At 36.9% G+C, this 18,499-nt stretch overlaps 1 protein-coding gene across 2 annotated transcripts in view; it reads left to right on the plus strand.

The window, feature by feature from the left end:
• NAV3 (neuron navigator 3) overlaps positions 1 to 14,216 on the plus strand; it is a 392,378-nt gene extending 378,162 nt beyond the window's left edge. For both annotated transcript variants that reach the window (XM_010359591.2, XM_010359593.2), the window contains 3 exons: positions 338 to 456; positions 5,200 to 5,403; positions 11,596 to 14,216. In XM_010359591.2, coding sequence (XP_010357893.1) covers positions 338 to 456; positions 5,200 to 5,403; positions 11,596 to 11,715 — 443 coding nt within the window. In that variant the 3' untranslated portion in view covers positions 11,716 to 14,216. The remainder of the gene's footprint in view (positions 1 to 337; positions 457 to 5,199; positions 5,404 to 11,595) is intronic.
• Positions 14,217 to 18,499: the final 4,283 nt, after the last annotated feature.

Here is an 18,499-nt window from a genome sequence, read left to right on the forward strand (position 1 = left end):
CAGTTCCCAGTTCTGCAAATAATGACATGTTTTATATTTGGCAATTCATTTCAGCACAGCTTTGTTGCTTGTAAAATGAAACAGAATAACTGGATTATGACTTTTATGTCTTCTCCTAACTCTAGTATATTGTGTCCTAGATTAATATTTATTGTAAAAAGATAGAAGAGGCTAGGATATTGGGTCTTCAGTAAACATGCTTTAATAACAATCAAGCTGTCTAATAATATAACGTTCTAGGAATTTTGCAAGAAATATATTCCAAAATGGTGTCTAGATATGTCTTTAGATTATTAAATATAACTCTTAAAATATTTTGTTATTTGTTTCTTCTCAGGTCCCCGACTTTTCCTTCCTTGCCCCATGGATGTAGAAGGTTCTAGAGTGTGGTTCATGGATCTCTGGAACTATTCTTTAGTACCTTATATTCTGGAGGCAGTGAGAGAGGGTCTTCAGGTATAGTACTCAATTTTCATTACTATTTTTATAAAAAAGCAAAAAAAATTATTTTAAAGGCAAAAGAAAATCTGGGTATTTATGCAGAAAACTAAAGTCATGAACTATATAAATAGAGCAATAAAGTTTTCAAGAGCAAATAGTTTGTAATATTTTGCCTGTTCTGAGAACAAATTTGTAAGAGAAAGAAAAGGCACAGTTATTACAACAACTACACATTTAAGTCCAAATGGTTGTCATGGATGTTTACAGATTATTTTTATTAGATAGCTAATTAATTGCACAGTTCTTTTTTTTTTTTTTTTTTTTTTTTTTGAGACGGAGTCTCGCTCTGTCGCCCGGGCTGGAGTGCAGTGGCCGGATCTCAGCTCACTGCAAGCTCCGCCTCCCGGGTTTACACCATTCTCCTGCCTCAGCCTCCGGAGTAGCTGGGACTACAGGCGCCCGCCACCTCGCCCGGCTAGTTTTTTGTATTTTTTAGTAGAGACGGGGTTTCACCGTGTTAGCCAGGATGGTCTCGATCTCCTGACCTCGTGATCCACCCGTCTCGGCCTCCCAAAGTGCTGGGATTACAGGCTTGAGCCACCGTGCCCGGCCTTAATTGCACAGTTGTACATCTTATGACACAGCCATGTTTACATGAGCCTTGACCATTTATACTCTTATCACATAATTTCCTTTATCTTTTCCTTCCTTCCTTCCTTGCTTCCTTCTTTCCTTCCTTCCTTGCTTCTTTCCTCCCTCCCTCTCCCCCTCCCCCATCTCTCTCTCTCTCTCTCGTCTTCTTCTTTTTTTTTTTTTTTTTTTTTTTTTTTTTTTTTTTTTTTTTTTTTTTTTGAGACAGGGTCTCACTCTGTCACTCAGGTCAGTGTGCAGTGGTACAACCTTGGCTGACTGCAGTCTCAAACTTTTAGGCTCAAGTGATGAGGCTTTCCAAGTAGATGAGAGTATAGGCAGACACCACCACTCTCAGTTATTTTTATTGTTGTTATTATTATTTTAGAGACATGGTCTCACCAGGTTGCTCAGGCTGGAATTGTTTTTTCCTTTTATTCACATAATTTTTAACAAGTAGCTTTTGCTTGTAAGTTTCCTGTTTTTAGTATACTTCATTGTTGGAAGCCCTTTAATATCACTTGCAGGGTCCTTTACTATTTTGGAGGGAGTACTCTAAATTCTAAGAGAGTCAGTCTTTTGATCTATGACATATTGGTTTCACAGATTCTTTGCTCTTCCTCTCATGTGCATTATATCTTGAGGCCCTGCAACCAAGGCCCTTCTGTTTTTTCCTAACTAAAAAATGAAAATGTATCACTAAAAGAAATCCCTATTTCTCCAACAAAATACATGTCATTTTCCCATAAGTACTGCTATTTCCTTAAGTTTGATTTGAAACTGTAGAATTATAAAACTCTTTAAAATTTATGTAACATAATCACCCAGTTTATTGAGGAAGAATCTCATCTCCTTTTCAATAACTCAGCCAAGACATCTCTATTTCTGGTTTTTACAACTACTACTAGAATTAAGATATAATTTATGTTTTCCACATTCTATCATCTATAATATCATGTTGTCTTTATTTTACTATCTAAAAAATTGTCCATCTATTTTCCCTCTTTTACTCCCTTTTACTATCATGCTCTCTTCATCTAGTAGAATGGCATGGCAGTATTCAGAACCAAAATGATAGTTCTAGTGAACATGATGAATTTTATGAGGATACTCTGAGCCTCAGAGACAAAGCTAAGATCCTAAATAATGCTATTGATTGGTTCTACTCTAGATTTAAATAATCAAATTAACACCTTTAAGGGTATGAGCCAATCTATCCCAAGCAAGTGCCTCCAACAAAATAAAAGCTTATACAAATGTTTTTATTTTTCAAGTATAACGTATTGTGTTTCAGAATTCTTCTACAACTATTATACTACCTAGGATGTAAGTTGACTCTTTCGATGTTGATTATTTGTACAAAAAAAAATCATTTTATGAAAATTTTAGAACTCATAATTTTAAAGTTAATATTTAGATACATTATTTGTTCTCTAGCTATGGTTTTGGTTTTAATAAACCATTATCTAAGTATTTATAAATAAATTCCTCCTCATTTAATATTTGCTTACTAATAGATAGAAAGCAAAGGAATCTTTGTAAAAATCCTGAAATGATAATATCTAAAATGCTTAGCATCCCTAGATCTTATTTCAAAAGGTGCATGGGTTCTTTTTTCATATTTAAATAAATATTATTTATAGAACATTATTTGGAGAATTATAATTCTATAAAGTTTCCATTTGGGCAAAAGTATAATCACGGAAGGATTAGTTTCTCAAACTAAAACTGAGAGATATTTCAAAATTATTTTTGAAGAGGGATAAAAATGTCTCATTTCTTGCTAAGGTTCAGGATGTTTAGTAGTAGGTTAGTGTGAAAGATGAATCAACCGTGATTTAGGGCCTATTGAGGGAAGGGAATCCAGCACGTGGGAAGGGAAAAATTGGAAAATCCTTTGGTGGGTAGACAGTGTTCATTGCTATTGAAGACTGTGCTGGGCCAGAAAAGTCTATCAGCTGAAAATATTTCTAGGGGAGCAAGAAGCAAAGGAATCATGCCTGTCATGATCCATTCCCATGGATCTACTGGCAACAAAGAATCTTGGATTGGAGAGAGAAGTGGAGAAACAAAGCCTGGGGGCAAAAATGACACTCAAAGTTTAGAGTAATAAAACAATCTCTTCAGATGAAGGCTGATTTTTTTGGTGAAAAATCTTATGGGGAATGCACTCTGCCAGATGTTCTAGTTGGAAAAGATGTTGGTGATACAGTGGATTTTGATTTTTATTCTAGTGATTCTTTCTTAAAAAGCTATCAATTCATCTCATTCTGAATATTTAGATTTCTCTTTATTCAATTCTTTTTCTACAATATGTATTTCACTCGGAAATACAGTGTTTGACCCATTTAGCTTTTCATTGGTCTCTTCCAATTTTGCTGTCCTGGCTGGTTCTTTGAAAACCTAGAATTAGTTGATTCTAGACTTACATTAAAACAAACAAATAAACATAATTAAGCTTTCCAAGAATTATACACGTTTTTCTTCAATTGGTTTAAGTTGTGTAGCATGCTATACATTACATCTATAAAGTAAGTTTATAACTGAGAGGAAATTTTTGCTCTAAAACAAGATAACTATTAAAAAAAAGAAAGAAAAAAAAAAGTGGCCGGGCACGGTGGCTCCCACCTGTAGTCCCAGCACTTTGGGAGGTCGAGGCAGGCGAATCACGAGGTCAGGAGACCGAGACCATCCTGGCTAACACGGTGAAACCCCGTCTCTACTAAAAAATACAAAAAATTAGCTGGGCGTGGTGTGGGCACCTGTAATTACAGCTACTCAGGAGGCTGAGGCAGGAGAATGGCGTGAACCTGGGAGGCGGAGCTTGTAGTGAGCTGAGATCCGGCCACTGCACTCCAGCCTGGGCAACAGAGAAAGACTCCGTCTCAAAAAAAAAAAAAAAAAAAAAAGGTAATGATTGTTACCTCTGTTATCATCTCCTAAGGAAATGCACAGTTATCAGTACCTAGACTCCCTTTTATTTTGGGTGAGTCCAACTTCTCCAGAAGAAACTCAAAAGAAAACTCCAAGGCGGTCCATGAAGTTTTTATGGTGTTAATGTCCACCATTTTCCCTTTTGTCTTTACTGAACCAAAACAAACTATACAAAACAACCATCTAACAACAAACCAAAGTATGTCACCTGAGACCAAATATGCACCTGCTAACCAGGATTGTCCAGCAAGTCAAATGGGGAGGGAAAGTAATTTAAGAAACAAGTGTCCCTATGTTACTGCCCCATTCTCTTAATTTTCACTTTTTTTCTGTGCCCTTGTAATATTATACTTTTTTTTTTTTTTTTTTTTTTTTTTTTTAACAATGTCTCATTTCTTCTCTTCAGGGTGCCCTTTCTAGTTTGGATTCAGCTTTGCTTCCAGCTTAAAAATGTTTAACATCCCTTGGATTTATCTAATTCTTCTGTTCCACTGCCAGTACTTTACCCAAGCTATATCAGCTCTTCCTTATTGGGCAAATTGCACAATAAAGGTTCTTGCAAAGCTGATGACTCAGTTTCCTATTTTTTATCCTCTTGTACTAGTAGCCTGAAACACAAACATCTAAAAAGAGTTTTTACAGAAAGCAATGGGATTAAAGAGCAAGTTGATCATGGGAAAATTGTTATCAGAGAAAGTATTCTTACTCTAAAAGAAAGTTTGAGTAGAGTGAATTAGGCAGAGAAAAATAAGTTCCTTTTCTTTTATTTCCATCTTTCCAAGGTACACTTTAGTAGACGCCTCTACTTAACGTCAAGCATATTTTTAAAAATCTTCCATAATTGAAGCTTTTATTTTTCAACCTTTAGTTTTCTCTTGGTTTGTCAAATTACTAGTAAAAGTAAATGTGGGCAGTCATTTCTATGTTTATTTATAATAAACCTCCTGTATATTCTTTCCCAAAAGCTGACATCTATTCCAAATATTCAGCTTTATTTTGTCTAGCCTTCAAGTTTAAAGTGAGCTGTGTAGACAGTTACATGATTTAAATCTAGAAAATTGTATGCAAATACTTAATTCTCTTGAAAGTCCCTTAAGAACTCAATATGTCAAAAAATCACATCCAACTAGTAGTCCCCTTTTTTACTGAATAGAAATGTGTTTTTTATATGCTAAACACATGGTCAACTTTTAGATGTATGGGAAACGCACACCATGGGAAGATCCTTCAAAGTGGGTGCTTGACACATATCCATGGAGCTCAGCATCTCTGCCTCAGGAGAGCCCAGCCTTACTTCAGCTGCGACCAGAAGACGTTGGGTATGAAGGCTGCACATCCACTAAGGAAGCCACAACCTCAAAGCACATTCCTCAAACTGACACAGAAGGAGATCCCCTGGTAAGAATCAGATGTTCGTTTTTTCCCGTGTAATCTTGACTGCAGTGTATAGTCATTAATACTTAGTCATTTCTAGCAAAGACATTTGTTACCCTAGGCAATATTTGGAACAGTTTTAACCCTATTATCTTTGGTCTGCTTTCCATGGATGAAAATCTTAAAGTGAAAACCAAACTTGTATGCTTAAAAAAGAAACAAGAAACATTATAACCAGAATGAACTCCTAGACTATAATTTTTCTCTTATTATCCATTAAATTGTGTATATATTTTTTAATTTAATATATATTTATTTAAATATGATTTTCTATATTATGACTCAACTCAATAGGCATCTAAGAGAAAACTCAATTTTGTTCTTATAGAAAAACAAAAAACTATGGTATAATGTACTTATGGAGAACTAAAAAATATTTTGCTATATCAACTAACCTGACTAATTTTATAGAATGGGTCTTCTGTTGCCTACTGTAGCGAAGGATAAACTAACTTGGAAGTCAAATGGAAGTTATGTTTTATTTACTTTTTAAAATAGTAGAATAGGCCGGGCACGGTGGCTCAAGCCTGTAATCCCAGCACTTTGGGAGGCCGAGACGGGCGGATCATGAGGTCAGGAGATCGAGACCATCCTGGCTAATACGGTGAAACCCCGTCTCTACTAAAAAATACAAAAAACTAGCCGGGCGACGAGGCGGGCGCCTGTAGTCCCAGCTACTCGGGAGGCTGAGACAGGAGAATGGCGTGAACCCGGGAGGCGGAGCTTGCAGTGAGCTGAGAGCCGGCCACTGCACTCCAGCCTGGGCGGCCGAGCAAGACTCCGTCTCAAAAAAAAAAAAAAAAAAAAAAAAAAGTAGAATAATTGAAGTAAAAGTCTGTAAAACTCCAAAGTATGAATATTCTGAAAATATTAAGTATGTAGTATTAGGAAAAAATGCTTTTTATGTATCTATTTTTTATTTTTACAGATTACTTTCAATATATTGGTATCAAACGTGAAGTGTTTTCACCATTGTATGACTAAAGAGCTTATTGGACTTTTACAACGAATACAGAAAGAAAAGATACTGAAATAAAATTTATTATGTTTCTTAACTCAAACAAGCACAAAACATAAATAATCAAAAATCGGCCGGGCGCGGTGGCTCAAGCCTGTAATCCCAGCACTTTGGGAGGCCGAGGTGGGTGGATCACGAGGTCAGGAGATCAAGACCCTCCTGGCTAACACAGTGAAACCCCGTCTCTACTAAAAAATACAAAAAAAAAAAAAGTAGCCAGGCGAGGTGGCGGGCGCCTGTAGTCCCAGCTACTCGGAGGCTGAGGCGGGAGAATGGCGGGAACCCGGGAGGCGGAGCTTGCAGTGAGCCGAGATCGCGCCACTGCACTCCAGCCTGGGCGACACAGCGAGACTCTGTCTCAAAAAATAATAGTAATAATAATAATAATAATAATAATAATAATAAAAAATCATAACCTATGACTATACTTGAGGACATAAAATTACTTGATATTTTAGGGAATACTCTTACACCAACAACCCTGACACACACACGTCATCATCATCATCTCAGGTGAACATTTTGGGAGTTTCTTGTGGAAAATCTGATAAACTTTCAAGATCCTCTCCCAGCAAAATCCATACACACTGAAAATGTAGCATACAATTTTAAGAGTTTCATAAAATCACTGAAGTATATACATAGACCTACTTAGATTCCAGGAATTTCCTGCTGATTTCTGATCTAGGTGATATAGTCCTTAAGAGCCCAGACTTATATTTTTATTACCTGGTACCTGACCTTTTAGATGATTCATAGTTAGGAATCAACAGTGGTGATGAAATTGGTTTGGATCCAGCATAATTGTGAACATACACTAAATCATTGCTGAATGAATGATTAATAGAGTAAACATAAGCTTTAGAATGTGAGTATGGATTATTTAATCTGAATTCCTCAAAAATTCCAGTCCTACCTCTGCAGTTTTTATATAACATGTCTGTTTTATAAGGAGAGGTGTTTATAAGATTTGTTCTCAGTTTTAGTCTGTAGAGTATGAAGCCCTTAAGAAATGCCCTCAACTTTCCCGGTTCTCATAGTCCAGGTCAGCTCACCCCATAAAGCACTTTTTTTCCTGGTTCTGAATGCACTTGTCTTCCAGTACAGGAAACAAATTCAGGGTTTCCCATTCTGGCATGAGAATTGGGGTAAAAAAAATTCCTGCTTCCTAACCTGCTGCTCTATTAAACATCTTAAGAAACAGGGAGTTATGAGGTCTTGCATGCTAAATAGTAAAAGACATCATCTAAAACTAAATATTTGGCAGGCTTTCTCTGGTTTTAAAAAATAAATATTTCGGCCGGGCGCGGTGGCTCAAGCCTGTAATCCCAGCACTTTGGGAGGCCGAGACGGGCGGATCACAAGGTCAGGAGATCGAGACCATCCTGGCTAACATGGTGAAACCCCGTCTCTACTAAAAAATACAAAAAACTAGCCGGGCGAGGTGGTGGGCGCCTATAGTCCCAGCTACTTGGGAGGCTGAAGCAGGAGAATGGCGTAAACCCGGGAGGCGGAGCTTGCAGTGAGTGGAGATCCTGCCACTGCACTCCAGCCTGGGTGACAGAGCAAGACTCCGTCTCAAAAAAAATAAATAAATAAATAAATAAATAAATAAATATTTCTATCATCTATTTTTCTTGCTTGCTTCCTTGCTTTTTTTTTTTTTTTTTTTGACACGGAGTTTCATTCTTATTGCCCAGGCTGGAGGACAATGACACGATCTCGGCGCACTGCAACCTCCGCCTCCCGGGTTCAAGCAATTCTCCTGCCTCAGCCTCTAGAGTAGCTGGGACTACAGGCGTGCACCACCATGCCTGACTGATTTTGTATTTTTAATAGAGATGGGGTTTCTCTATGTCTCTATGTTGGTCAGGCTGGTGACAGTCTATCTGTTATTTCTATATATTTCTGTAATTACTAGCATGAAGCCAACATATATTTTCAGTCCATTCTAAATTAGAAATCCTAGAAAACATCCACTATTTAGTGTCAGAAATCCCCATAGCAATGAGTATGGTGAAGAAACAGAAGAAGAGAGGAGAGAGACTTTTTGAATCTGAACAAGGATGCAAGTTTTTGGTATATCTCATATTATTTTAAAAATACAATGTGTATTCACCATTAACAACAAAGTGAATGCTAATAAGTATTTAATGCTAAGACCTTGTGATCAGGAGATAACTACAGTATCATTTCTGATCTCAAGAAGCTTAAAATCCGGTAGCGAAGAGACACTGCGAACTATATAAACTGCAGTAACATAATAGAGGCACATACTAGGTAAAATTGTGAGTTCATAGATGAAGCAGTTAGAATAAAGCTTTACAGAGGAGATACTTGAGCTGGATCTTGAATGATTAATAGGAGTTCACCATATGGTTGGAGGAAAACAACCAAAATTAAAGAAATAGAATGTGAAACATTAGATGACAGTATAATAGAAATGATGAGTTTAGGGAACTACACACCTGTTGGCAGTAGGAATTAAAACTATGGAAGTATACGATTGCTAGATCATGCTAAGCCTTGTTTATCATTGCAGGAAGTTAAAACTTTATCACAGAGACAGTGGAGAACCATCAAAGGTGTCTGAGCCATGATTTACCTAGTGAGATCTGCAGTTTCTAAAGATCACTTTAGTAACAGAGTAGAGAGAGGGCAGATTGGAGGAGATAGGATGGAATCTGGAAGCTTAGCAGATTTGTACGTAACAGTGATGATAAGGACCTGATCAAGGTGTTAGAAATGATAAACACTACATTTATGACTATAGATGTCCTATTCCATTTAGTGTTGCTATAACAGACTATTCGAGGCTGGGCAATTTGTAAAGAAAAGAGATTCATTTGGCTCATTGTTCTGGTGGCTAGAAAGTCTAGGATTGGGCAGCTGCATCTGGTGAGGGCCTCATGCTGCATGAACTTATGGTGGGAAGTGGAAGAGGAGTGAGAGTGTGCAGAGAGGCCACATGCTGAGAGAAGAAACCAGACTCTTTAATAACCTGCTCTCTCACAGGAACTAATCCATTCCCTCCAGAGTGAGAACACACTGACCCCTAACCAGAATGCCATTAATCTGTTCATGAGGAATCCGTCCCCGTGATTCAACACCTCCCACTAGGACTCACATCCCAACACTGCCACCATGGGGATAAAATTTCCACAAGAATTTTGGAAGGGGCATATCACATGCAAACCATTGCAGTGAGTGTGGGGAAGAAGAGAGGAAAAATATTAATACTTTTTGGAGAATTGTGATGTATCATGATAACGACTAAATCATACATAATCTTCTCTTGTAATCTCCCTTGATTTGAATGCACAAAATAATACTAGGCAAAGGCAAAGTAAATCCCACTGTATACATTTATTATGAATCTGAAATGTGGAATGTATTATAATGGAACATATTTACTATACGGCACCATTTTAAAAAATTAAGACTTTAATGACAATAGTATTACACAATGAAACTTTTACAACATCCAGCATTCAAGTGATTTCAAACTTTTATGCCTAAGATACAATTGTATCTTTTAAAAAAGATATCATTTATCATTTCTACTCTTACTAAATTACTAGGGTGCTCAAAACTCAGTTTTATTTTACGGATTAGTTTCACCCAAATGCTTGAACATACAGGCAGCTGCTAATGAGTGACAGATTGATAAAATAAATGGGAGAAGGAATATGAATGGACATGAAGGTAGGAAGGTGGGAGTGTGGGTGAGGGAGAGAGAGAGAGGAGAGTAGGAGAGAAATTATGCTGAAGGAGACATTTGACTTTTTGGCTTACTGAGTTTAACTACTTTTATTTCATAACCTTATGTAGCTTATTTAATAAGAGAGTTAGATTGAAAATTATGTTAAAACATATTGTCCTGAGGACTATTAAAATGACTTCAAATTATGCTATAACTGTAATCTCTTTGTCAGAAAGGTATTATTGCTGAAATTGGTGATTACCAGTTTATCATTTATTTCACAAGCATTTATCAAGCACACATTTTATACTGAGCACACAAGCGTGCATAGCTTAACGTGTGACCAAGGAATCGTTTTGTAGATTTCTCCTTTCTATTTCTGTAAGTTGGAAAAAAAAAAACCTTTTGATTATAGAATAATAAAATTAGTATGCATTAGGTAATATAAAAATTGTTACAATTTATCAAAACCCTTGATAAGAAAACAAGTCCATTACCGTCATAAAGACATGTGCCAATTTTTCTGTGCTTTCTAAAATCATTGAACTATTTATTCACAATTTGCCTTTAAACAGTCTTTTTTCAAAAAAAAAAAAGTCCATCTCTAACAGTGGAGCTCCAGATCTATCAAAATTCAAGCAAGGTGACTGCTCTTTATTTTATAATACATGGAAATGCTAGCTGCCTTTCTCCCCAGGTGCTTTCATGCATATGTCCCTTTTACTAGAACAAACATTACCATTCTCCTATAAGGCTGGGAAACTTGAGACAGCCGCTATTGTTCCAGATGATGGTTTTTGTTTTCGGTGATATATCAATCATATTTTAGCCAGAAATTCAACAACACAAACTTGACAGTAATTCTTTCCTTCTCTCCCTCTTCAAACACTCATGGTCCGCTTCATTCAGTCACCTCCTCCCGAGGTCAGCTCCTAAACAGCAGATGGTGTGCTTGTGTGCAGCAGCTGGCTTCATTCCTCTCCATCCCCTCCTTCTCTCAAGGGACGGTGTGTGTGTGCCTCTGTGTGCATCTGTGTGTGTATGAACATTCACGACTTTCAGTTGCCATTCAATGCTTTCTGCCTCTCCCAGCCAAAAAACTGGGAAGCTTGGCGTACTTTCCAGCAACGAACCCAGATGTCCAGCTGTGATACAGTTTCCTTTCCAGTCTCCCTGCTGGAGCAGTATTCATTCACAACCCCAAATAAAAGAGTTATCTAGAGGCCCTATTTTGTCCTTATGGTTTGGTGTTGTAGTCATGTTTGGGAGAAACAGCGTAGGAGCCAGGGGCAATGAGTAAAAATCTAAAATTATTTTTCTGTGTCACTTGGATGGCATAAGACAGCTCTTCAGTGTGGCTCAGGGCCTTGTTTTTTAGGGGCTGGCTTACTCAGTGCATCATTGCTTACATCGATGTCTTTTTTTCTTTCTTCAGATGAATATGCTAATGAAACTCCAAGAAGCAGCCAATTACTCGAGCACACAAAGCTGCGACAGCGAAAGCACCAGCCACCATGAAGACATTTTGGATTCATCTCTTGAATCTACCCTCTAGAGGGTGAAAAAAGTCAGGGGAAAAGACTCTGCTTTTAAAAAAATGTTTCAAAAGAAAGGTATTTTCACTAAACCACTGCCAGTATAAAAGCACCCTGTCAAGGGCCCTGACCCAGAGTTGTGGTCTCCAAGGAGGCAGCAGAACTAAGTCTGAACCGCCAAGATGCTAAATTGCAATGGAAGCTTAACTTTAGTTTATTTCTAAGCATTTTTTATATCTGTGGAGTAATAGAAGGCTCCATTACTCAACTGGAAAGGACCCTAATGACAGGGCAACTGAATAGATTGCACATGGGATAGCCAAACTGGACTTTCTTTGTTTCCTCTTTAAAAGTTTACAATGCAGACCATTTTTTGTCCCTTCCTTTTGTTTCCTCTGAGGGGCTGTTCTCCCCAGGCAGGGTCCATCTTTCTGATCCGTCCAACCTCCTTTGTGCCACACGGTGCTGGTCACAGGGCTTCAGTAGTGTTTGTGTTGTGCGCTCACCCCATTCCAGAACAAATCTAAGAGGCCAGTCCTCCATAAGCACAAATGGAATTGTGCAACCACCAGAAAAACACTACTGTGGCAAACTGGAGAAGTGCCAATTTAATTCTAACTGCCACGTTCTCATGATGTGCTCCACCAACTTTTTAGTAATGAGTCACTGGTTTTATAAGGTTGTTTTTACCACAGTGGTCTTTTTAAACCACCTTCCCACTCCCTTAACAAGAGTTTTATACCAATTATTAGTCAACACTGATAAAAGGCTTTTTTAGGGCTTTATTAGTTTGAGCCTTTTCAGTGAAAGAAGGAAAATTTCCTATGGTGCTGTCTCACTGCCTTAAAACAGATTTCTACGACAGTTTAACAGTTGGTTTAAATCCTAAACCATTAGTAATTTCCACTGTCTTTTCATTTACAACTAAGCAACACCAGTTAACACAGTAGCCTCATCTCTATATCTCTCTCTCTTTTTTTTTTTTTTTTTTTTGAAGAAATGGATAGGAGAAAGATCAGTATTTTTAGCCTTGTGAATAGATCGCTTTGCCTATCCTCCAAAATATTAAAATAACCCAGAAATGCTCTTTGACCGTCACTTAAAACCTAAGACATGTGGCGAAATTCCATCCAGTTCTAAGTGAAAGAGTTTCAGAAGGCAGGAGATTTTGAACTATTATCCAGCAGGGCTGGAAGCACTAGATGCAGCATGAGCACAACTATTCGGCTTTCCTTCCCTATTGTTCTTGTTTTTTTTAATTAGTTCTGACGCATGTTGTTTTGATTGCTATTGTTGTACATGAGAAATTCAGCATTAAAGAACACTGAAGCGGTAAGGTCACTGTGGAAGAGGAAGCGTTTATACTGTAAAAGAAGGTTAGATTTGCACAGTCTACTGGGTAGGTATTGTAAATAATAATTTTTAAAACTTGCACAAATCGAAACAAACACAAACAAAATTGTATTTTATCCTGTTGGTGTTAAGAGGTGTTTCACTTGCTGAGATTTCCTGTACATTGCAAACAAATACAGAATGCAAACCCTCAAAGCTGTATTATCTGGTGTGTTTGTCCTGTATTTACAGTTGTTATGACTATGCAGGAGCTATCAGTGCTAGAGTGAGCATGCTTCAAAACTGTACATGAAGCCAATATGTTTTTGGATAAGTAAAACTGTCTGAAAGTACATCTGTCATGGCAGGCTTTAAAGAGAGTGCATGAAAACTGATCAGTCATTGGAGAAGTTACCACCACACACAAAGGACAGGTTTTAAGTTTATGAAACCCAAGGGCTAGGCCACGGTATAGACTTCTTCTATGAGTGTGTGAAAATGTGTTACTTTTAGGATGTGTAATTGGTGCTACTCTCTGTGACCACCAATGGGTCAGTTGCTATAGAACAACATCACCACCACAAAACGTCTGTGCAGTTTTCAGAATGTCACAAAGTCAATAGGTCCTTACACGGTGCTATTGCCCTAAGGGAAATCCGAACTGAATTTATGCACATAGAATTGTCACCCTGACTTTGAAGCCTCAAACATGGATCAAATCTGTTGTGAAACATCAATATATGTAGCTGGATGAGTGACTAGTTGCCCTTGTATAATATGTGATCTAAGAAAATTGCTAATCTTTCCCTGCCATTTTGAGAAACACAGTCCAAACATGAGCATAAACAGAATTTCCTGCAATACATCCCAGTAGGTCCACCTAGTTTACAACTTAAACTAGTTTGTGAAACATTTGTCTGTATACATTTTATATTTTGTACATTTTGATGTAACATATCATGTAAATAGGCAGAAACAGTGAAATAAATCATCTGAAAAGTTTTGTAGTCTTTGTAAAGCCCCAACAATAAGTACTTGGTGTCAATGGACTTAACTGGATGATGTATTTTCTATTGGTTTATTGTTCCTCTAGCTTGTAAACCAGCTTGCATATATTTTTTTGCAAATGTGCACCCTGTATCTGTCTAAATTATTACTTTGCCATTAAAGTGGAATTATTTATTGACAACATGGTGTGGTTTCTACGTATGGAAAAAAATGAATAATTTTGCATCAAGAAGTGTCAAGCTTTAAAATGTTGCTTGCACTATTAATATGCCATCAATAGGACTATATGCAAATTTCCATTGTATAAACATAAAAAGGGCTTCAGCTTTCAAGTAAATAAAGGCAATCGGTTTATCTTTTTCGATGATAGTTATTCAGTGAATATTTTAGAAAACTCTGAATAGTTTTCCTAAATACCCGATGATAAAATAACAATATAAAATAAAATGTTGAGATTCACTGAGTTAAATTAACTCAATAAATGTTTCTTTGTTTTTATTCCATTAAATCCTCTTTTGAACTTTTAGCTCTACAGATTATTTTAAAGCAAACTAATTATTTGGGTGGTAGTTTATTTATTTTAATAGAGAAGAATATAAAAATAAAAAACCCGTTTTAAAATTGTAATTTCTTTTTAAGTATCTTGGAAATCTCTTTAACTTCAGTCATTGGAATGTATATTTGTGATAGTATAAGTAGGATTTTAATTCTAAAAGCAGGAAAACTTCTAAATTAGAATAGTTATAGAGCAAAAAAGAAAGGTATTAGTTAAAATAGACCAATCATCCATAATGGATTATAATCAGTGCATTTGTTCCTTCATTCACTTGGGAGATAAGGAAATTTCCACAATTCATCTTACTCAGACAAACATTGAATTTAGCCAAAACTTCAATACAGTTCTGCTAAATGCAATTTCAGGCTGCCTAAGTATAAATCCCAACATTGTCATTCTTTGTGTGACCTTGGCCAATTTACTCAAACTCTGTGTGCCTCATTTTCCTCACCCATAAAGTGATGATAATAATAGTATCCACCTCTCACAGATTACTCTGAAGATCAAATGGGTTATTACATGCAAATTCCTTGAATGGTGCCTAGCCCTCCACAAATTGAAACTGCTTTAACAACAATTAAGTAACAAAATAATAATAAATATTTATTATTTTATTTTTGAACATTCTTGAGAATAAGGTGTAAATAAATATATTTTAAGGTTTTGAAAGAATATATATTTTAACATAATTTCCTGATTCATAAAATGGGCATAGAAATAGTACTTATTTATAGGGCTATGGAGAGGATTGAGTTTAGATCTGTAATCAGAATAATAGCTGTCACTCAAGAAACTTTTATAAATGTTAGCTCCTATATTAACACTGCTGTTAAAATAAATGAATAATATCAGTAACATAATATTCTCAGGATTCAATTTACTCATCCATAAAATGAGATTATTATAGTATCTACTCATAAGATTGTTTTGAATAATGAATATTTTAAAATATGTAAAATACTCAGAAAAGATTCTGTCCTGGCTTAAATGTTACATAAGTGTTAGCTGTTATTATACCTAATATGTGCCAGGCAATTTTCTTAGGAACCAGAGCCATTGAGACACAGGCTATGGTCCTAAAGGATTTAACAATTGAATAAAATTGGCTGGGTGCGGTGGCTCATGCCTGTAATCCCAACACTTTGAGAGGCTGAGGCGGGTGGATCACGAGGTCAGGAGTTCAAGACTAGCCTGGCCAACATGGTGAAACCCCATCTGTATTAAAAATAACAAAAATTAGCCGGGCATGGTGGCGCATGCCTGTAATCCCAGCTACTTGGGAGGCTGAGGCAGGAGAATTGCTTGAACCTAGGAGGCAGAGGGGTTGCAGTGAGCCGAGACCACGCCACTGCACTCCAACCTGGCAACGGAGAGAGATTCTGTCTCAAAGAAAAAAAAAAAAAGTAAAATTGAGTCTTTGTTCCCCCTACTTCTTCCTTTGGTGAATACCTAAGTTCTCTACTATGAAGTTAACTGTAAAAAGCCCAGTGAATAGTCCACTGAATAGTTGTACAGGATATATTTTCAGATACTGATAGAATCAATGATACCAGTGAATTTTGTTTACATTTGGAGAAATTCAAGTACTATATTTCAGGCTTTGGATTTTCACATTAAAAAAAGAAAAATATTATTTTTATAAACAATAGGCCACGTTAAAAATGTCTAGTTCTATGTCTTTGATCAGTGATGTTTAAAAGCAAGCTTCAGGCTGGGTATGGTGGCTCACATCTGTAATCTCAGTACTTTGGGAGACCGAGGAGGGTGGATCATGAGGTCAGGAGTTCAAGACCATCCTGATCAACATGGTGAAACCCTATCTCTACTAAAAGTACAAAAATTAGCAATTAGCCGGGCGTGGTGGCATGCGCCTGTAATCCCAGCTACTCGGGAGGCTGAGGCAGGAGAATCACTTGAACCTGGGAGGTGGAGCTTGCAGTGAGCCAAGATCACGCCACTGCACTCCAGCCTAGGCGACAGAGCGAGACTCCATCTCAAACAAACAAAAAAAATTTCAATTATGTTTTTATTTTGTTTTCTGTTTTTGGGACAGACACCAATTCATAGGTAAAATATTGCATTAGTGAATTCACTATTATTTTTAATTCAGTGAATATGATTTGGATAAGTAATCATTAAGAAGATCTCGGCCGGGCGCGGTGGCTCAAGCCTGTAATCCCAGCACTTTGGGAGGCCGAGACGGGCGGATCACGAGGTCAGGCGATCGAGACCATCCTGGCTAACACGGTGAAACCCCGTCTCTACTAAAAAACACAAAAAACTAGCCGGGCGAGGTGGTGGGCGCCTGTAGTCCCAGCTACTCGGAGGCTGAGGCAGGAGAATGGCATAAACACGGGAGGCGGAGCTTGCAGTGAGCTGAGAACCGGCCACTGCACTCCAGCCCGGGCAACAGAGCGAGACTCCGTCTCAAAAAAAAAAAAAAAAAAAAAAAAAAAAAAAGAAGATCTCTTCTCTACATAAAGTATACGTTATCTCTCAATTACCCAGGAACTCATCAATAAGAAAACATATTCATAGAAATTAAACAGAGCACATTCTAAACTAGAATCTTATTTAGGGAAAAAACGAAAGTCCTCAACTTCTTTATTTTTTCCATGAAATTGTAAAACAAAAAAAAATTACTAATATTAAATAAACCTTTCTCCATCATTTAAATTTTTAACGCTTGTCCTTAATATTCCAGAATGGTTTGGTAGAGTTGAAGTTGATAACAGAATAAATACTTTTTACACTGATTACATGTAAGAATAGTAATATTTCCAATATATTAGGCTATATTAACTATAATATTAAAATTAATTCATCTGATTCTTTTTATTTTTTATTTTTATTTTTAGTTTATGAGACACAGCCTCACTCTGTAACCCAGGCTGGAGTGCAGTGTCATGATCACTGCTCATTGTATCCTCGACCTCTGAGTCTCAAGCAATCCTCCCACCTCAGCCCCTCTAAGTAGCTGGGACTACAGGCACATGCCACCACAGCTGGCTAATTTTTAAAAATATTATTTTTAGAGCCATGGTCTCACTATGTTGCCCAGGCTGGTCTCGAACTCCTGGGCTCAACAGATGCTCCCACCTTGGCTCCCTAAAGGTACTAGGATTACCGGCATGAGCCATTGCACCTGGCCTAGTTTTTACTTTTTTAATGTGGCTACTACTGACAATTTAAAAATTAAATATGTTGATCATATTTGTGGCTTGCTTGATATTTCTATTGATGGTGATATAGAAAGACTGATGTTTACAAAATATAAATGTGATCATCTCTCTCATCACTTTTGTATTTTGCTTTTAAAAATAAGACTCAAATACCAAAGGACAACAATTCCGTACTTGAACTGAATCTTGCTTATCCCTGGGCTTCCTTTATCACCGTGTCTACCACGCCCATTTTGATACATTAGCCTAATTGTAGAACCTAGAAGTAATTGTTGAAACAATAACAATAACTTCATAACTTTCCAGACAGTGTAGCTATGATCATATGTCAAAGTTTTGTTATAATCTTGTAGCATGGTAAAAAGTATCTAGGAGGCCAATTTAAAAGTTTCTCTTAAAATAGAGACATCTATGGAAAAGGGAAATTAGACAAAATAGAAAGGAAAATTTAAACATTCACAAACGCTTGACTGCCAGGTAGGTGAGTGTGTGACTAGTTCCTTGTGACAAATATCATCTCATAATTAAACAATTATTTAAGATTGCCAAATGTTTTATCACAATTCACATTTATTCAGTGAAGGAGATTACAAACTACATCAAGAGATAAATAATGTTTTGTTCCAGACCAGGTTTGGTACAATATTTCTTTTACAGTAATTTCCTTTCTCTTACCCCAAGACCTTTGTGCAGTCTCAAATGTCATTTCCTTAGGCAAACCTTTCT

Source organism: Rhinopithecus roxellana, chromosome 10, assembly GCF_007565055.1.
Source record: "Rhinopithecus roxellana isolate Shanxi Qingling chromosome 10, ASM756505v1, whole genome shotgun sequence".
In the NCBI taxonomy this organism is placed as follows: domain Eukaryota; kingdom Metazoa; phylum Chordata; class Mammalia; order Primates; family Cercopithecidae; genus Rhinopithecus; species Rhinopithecus roxellana.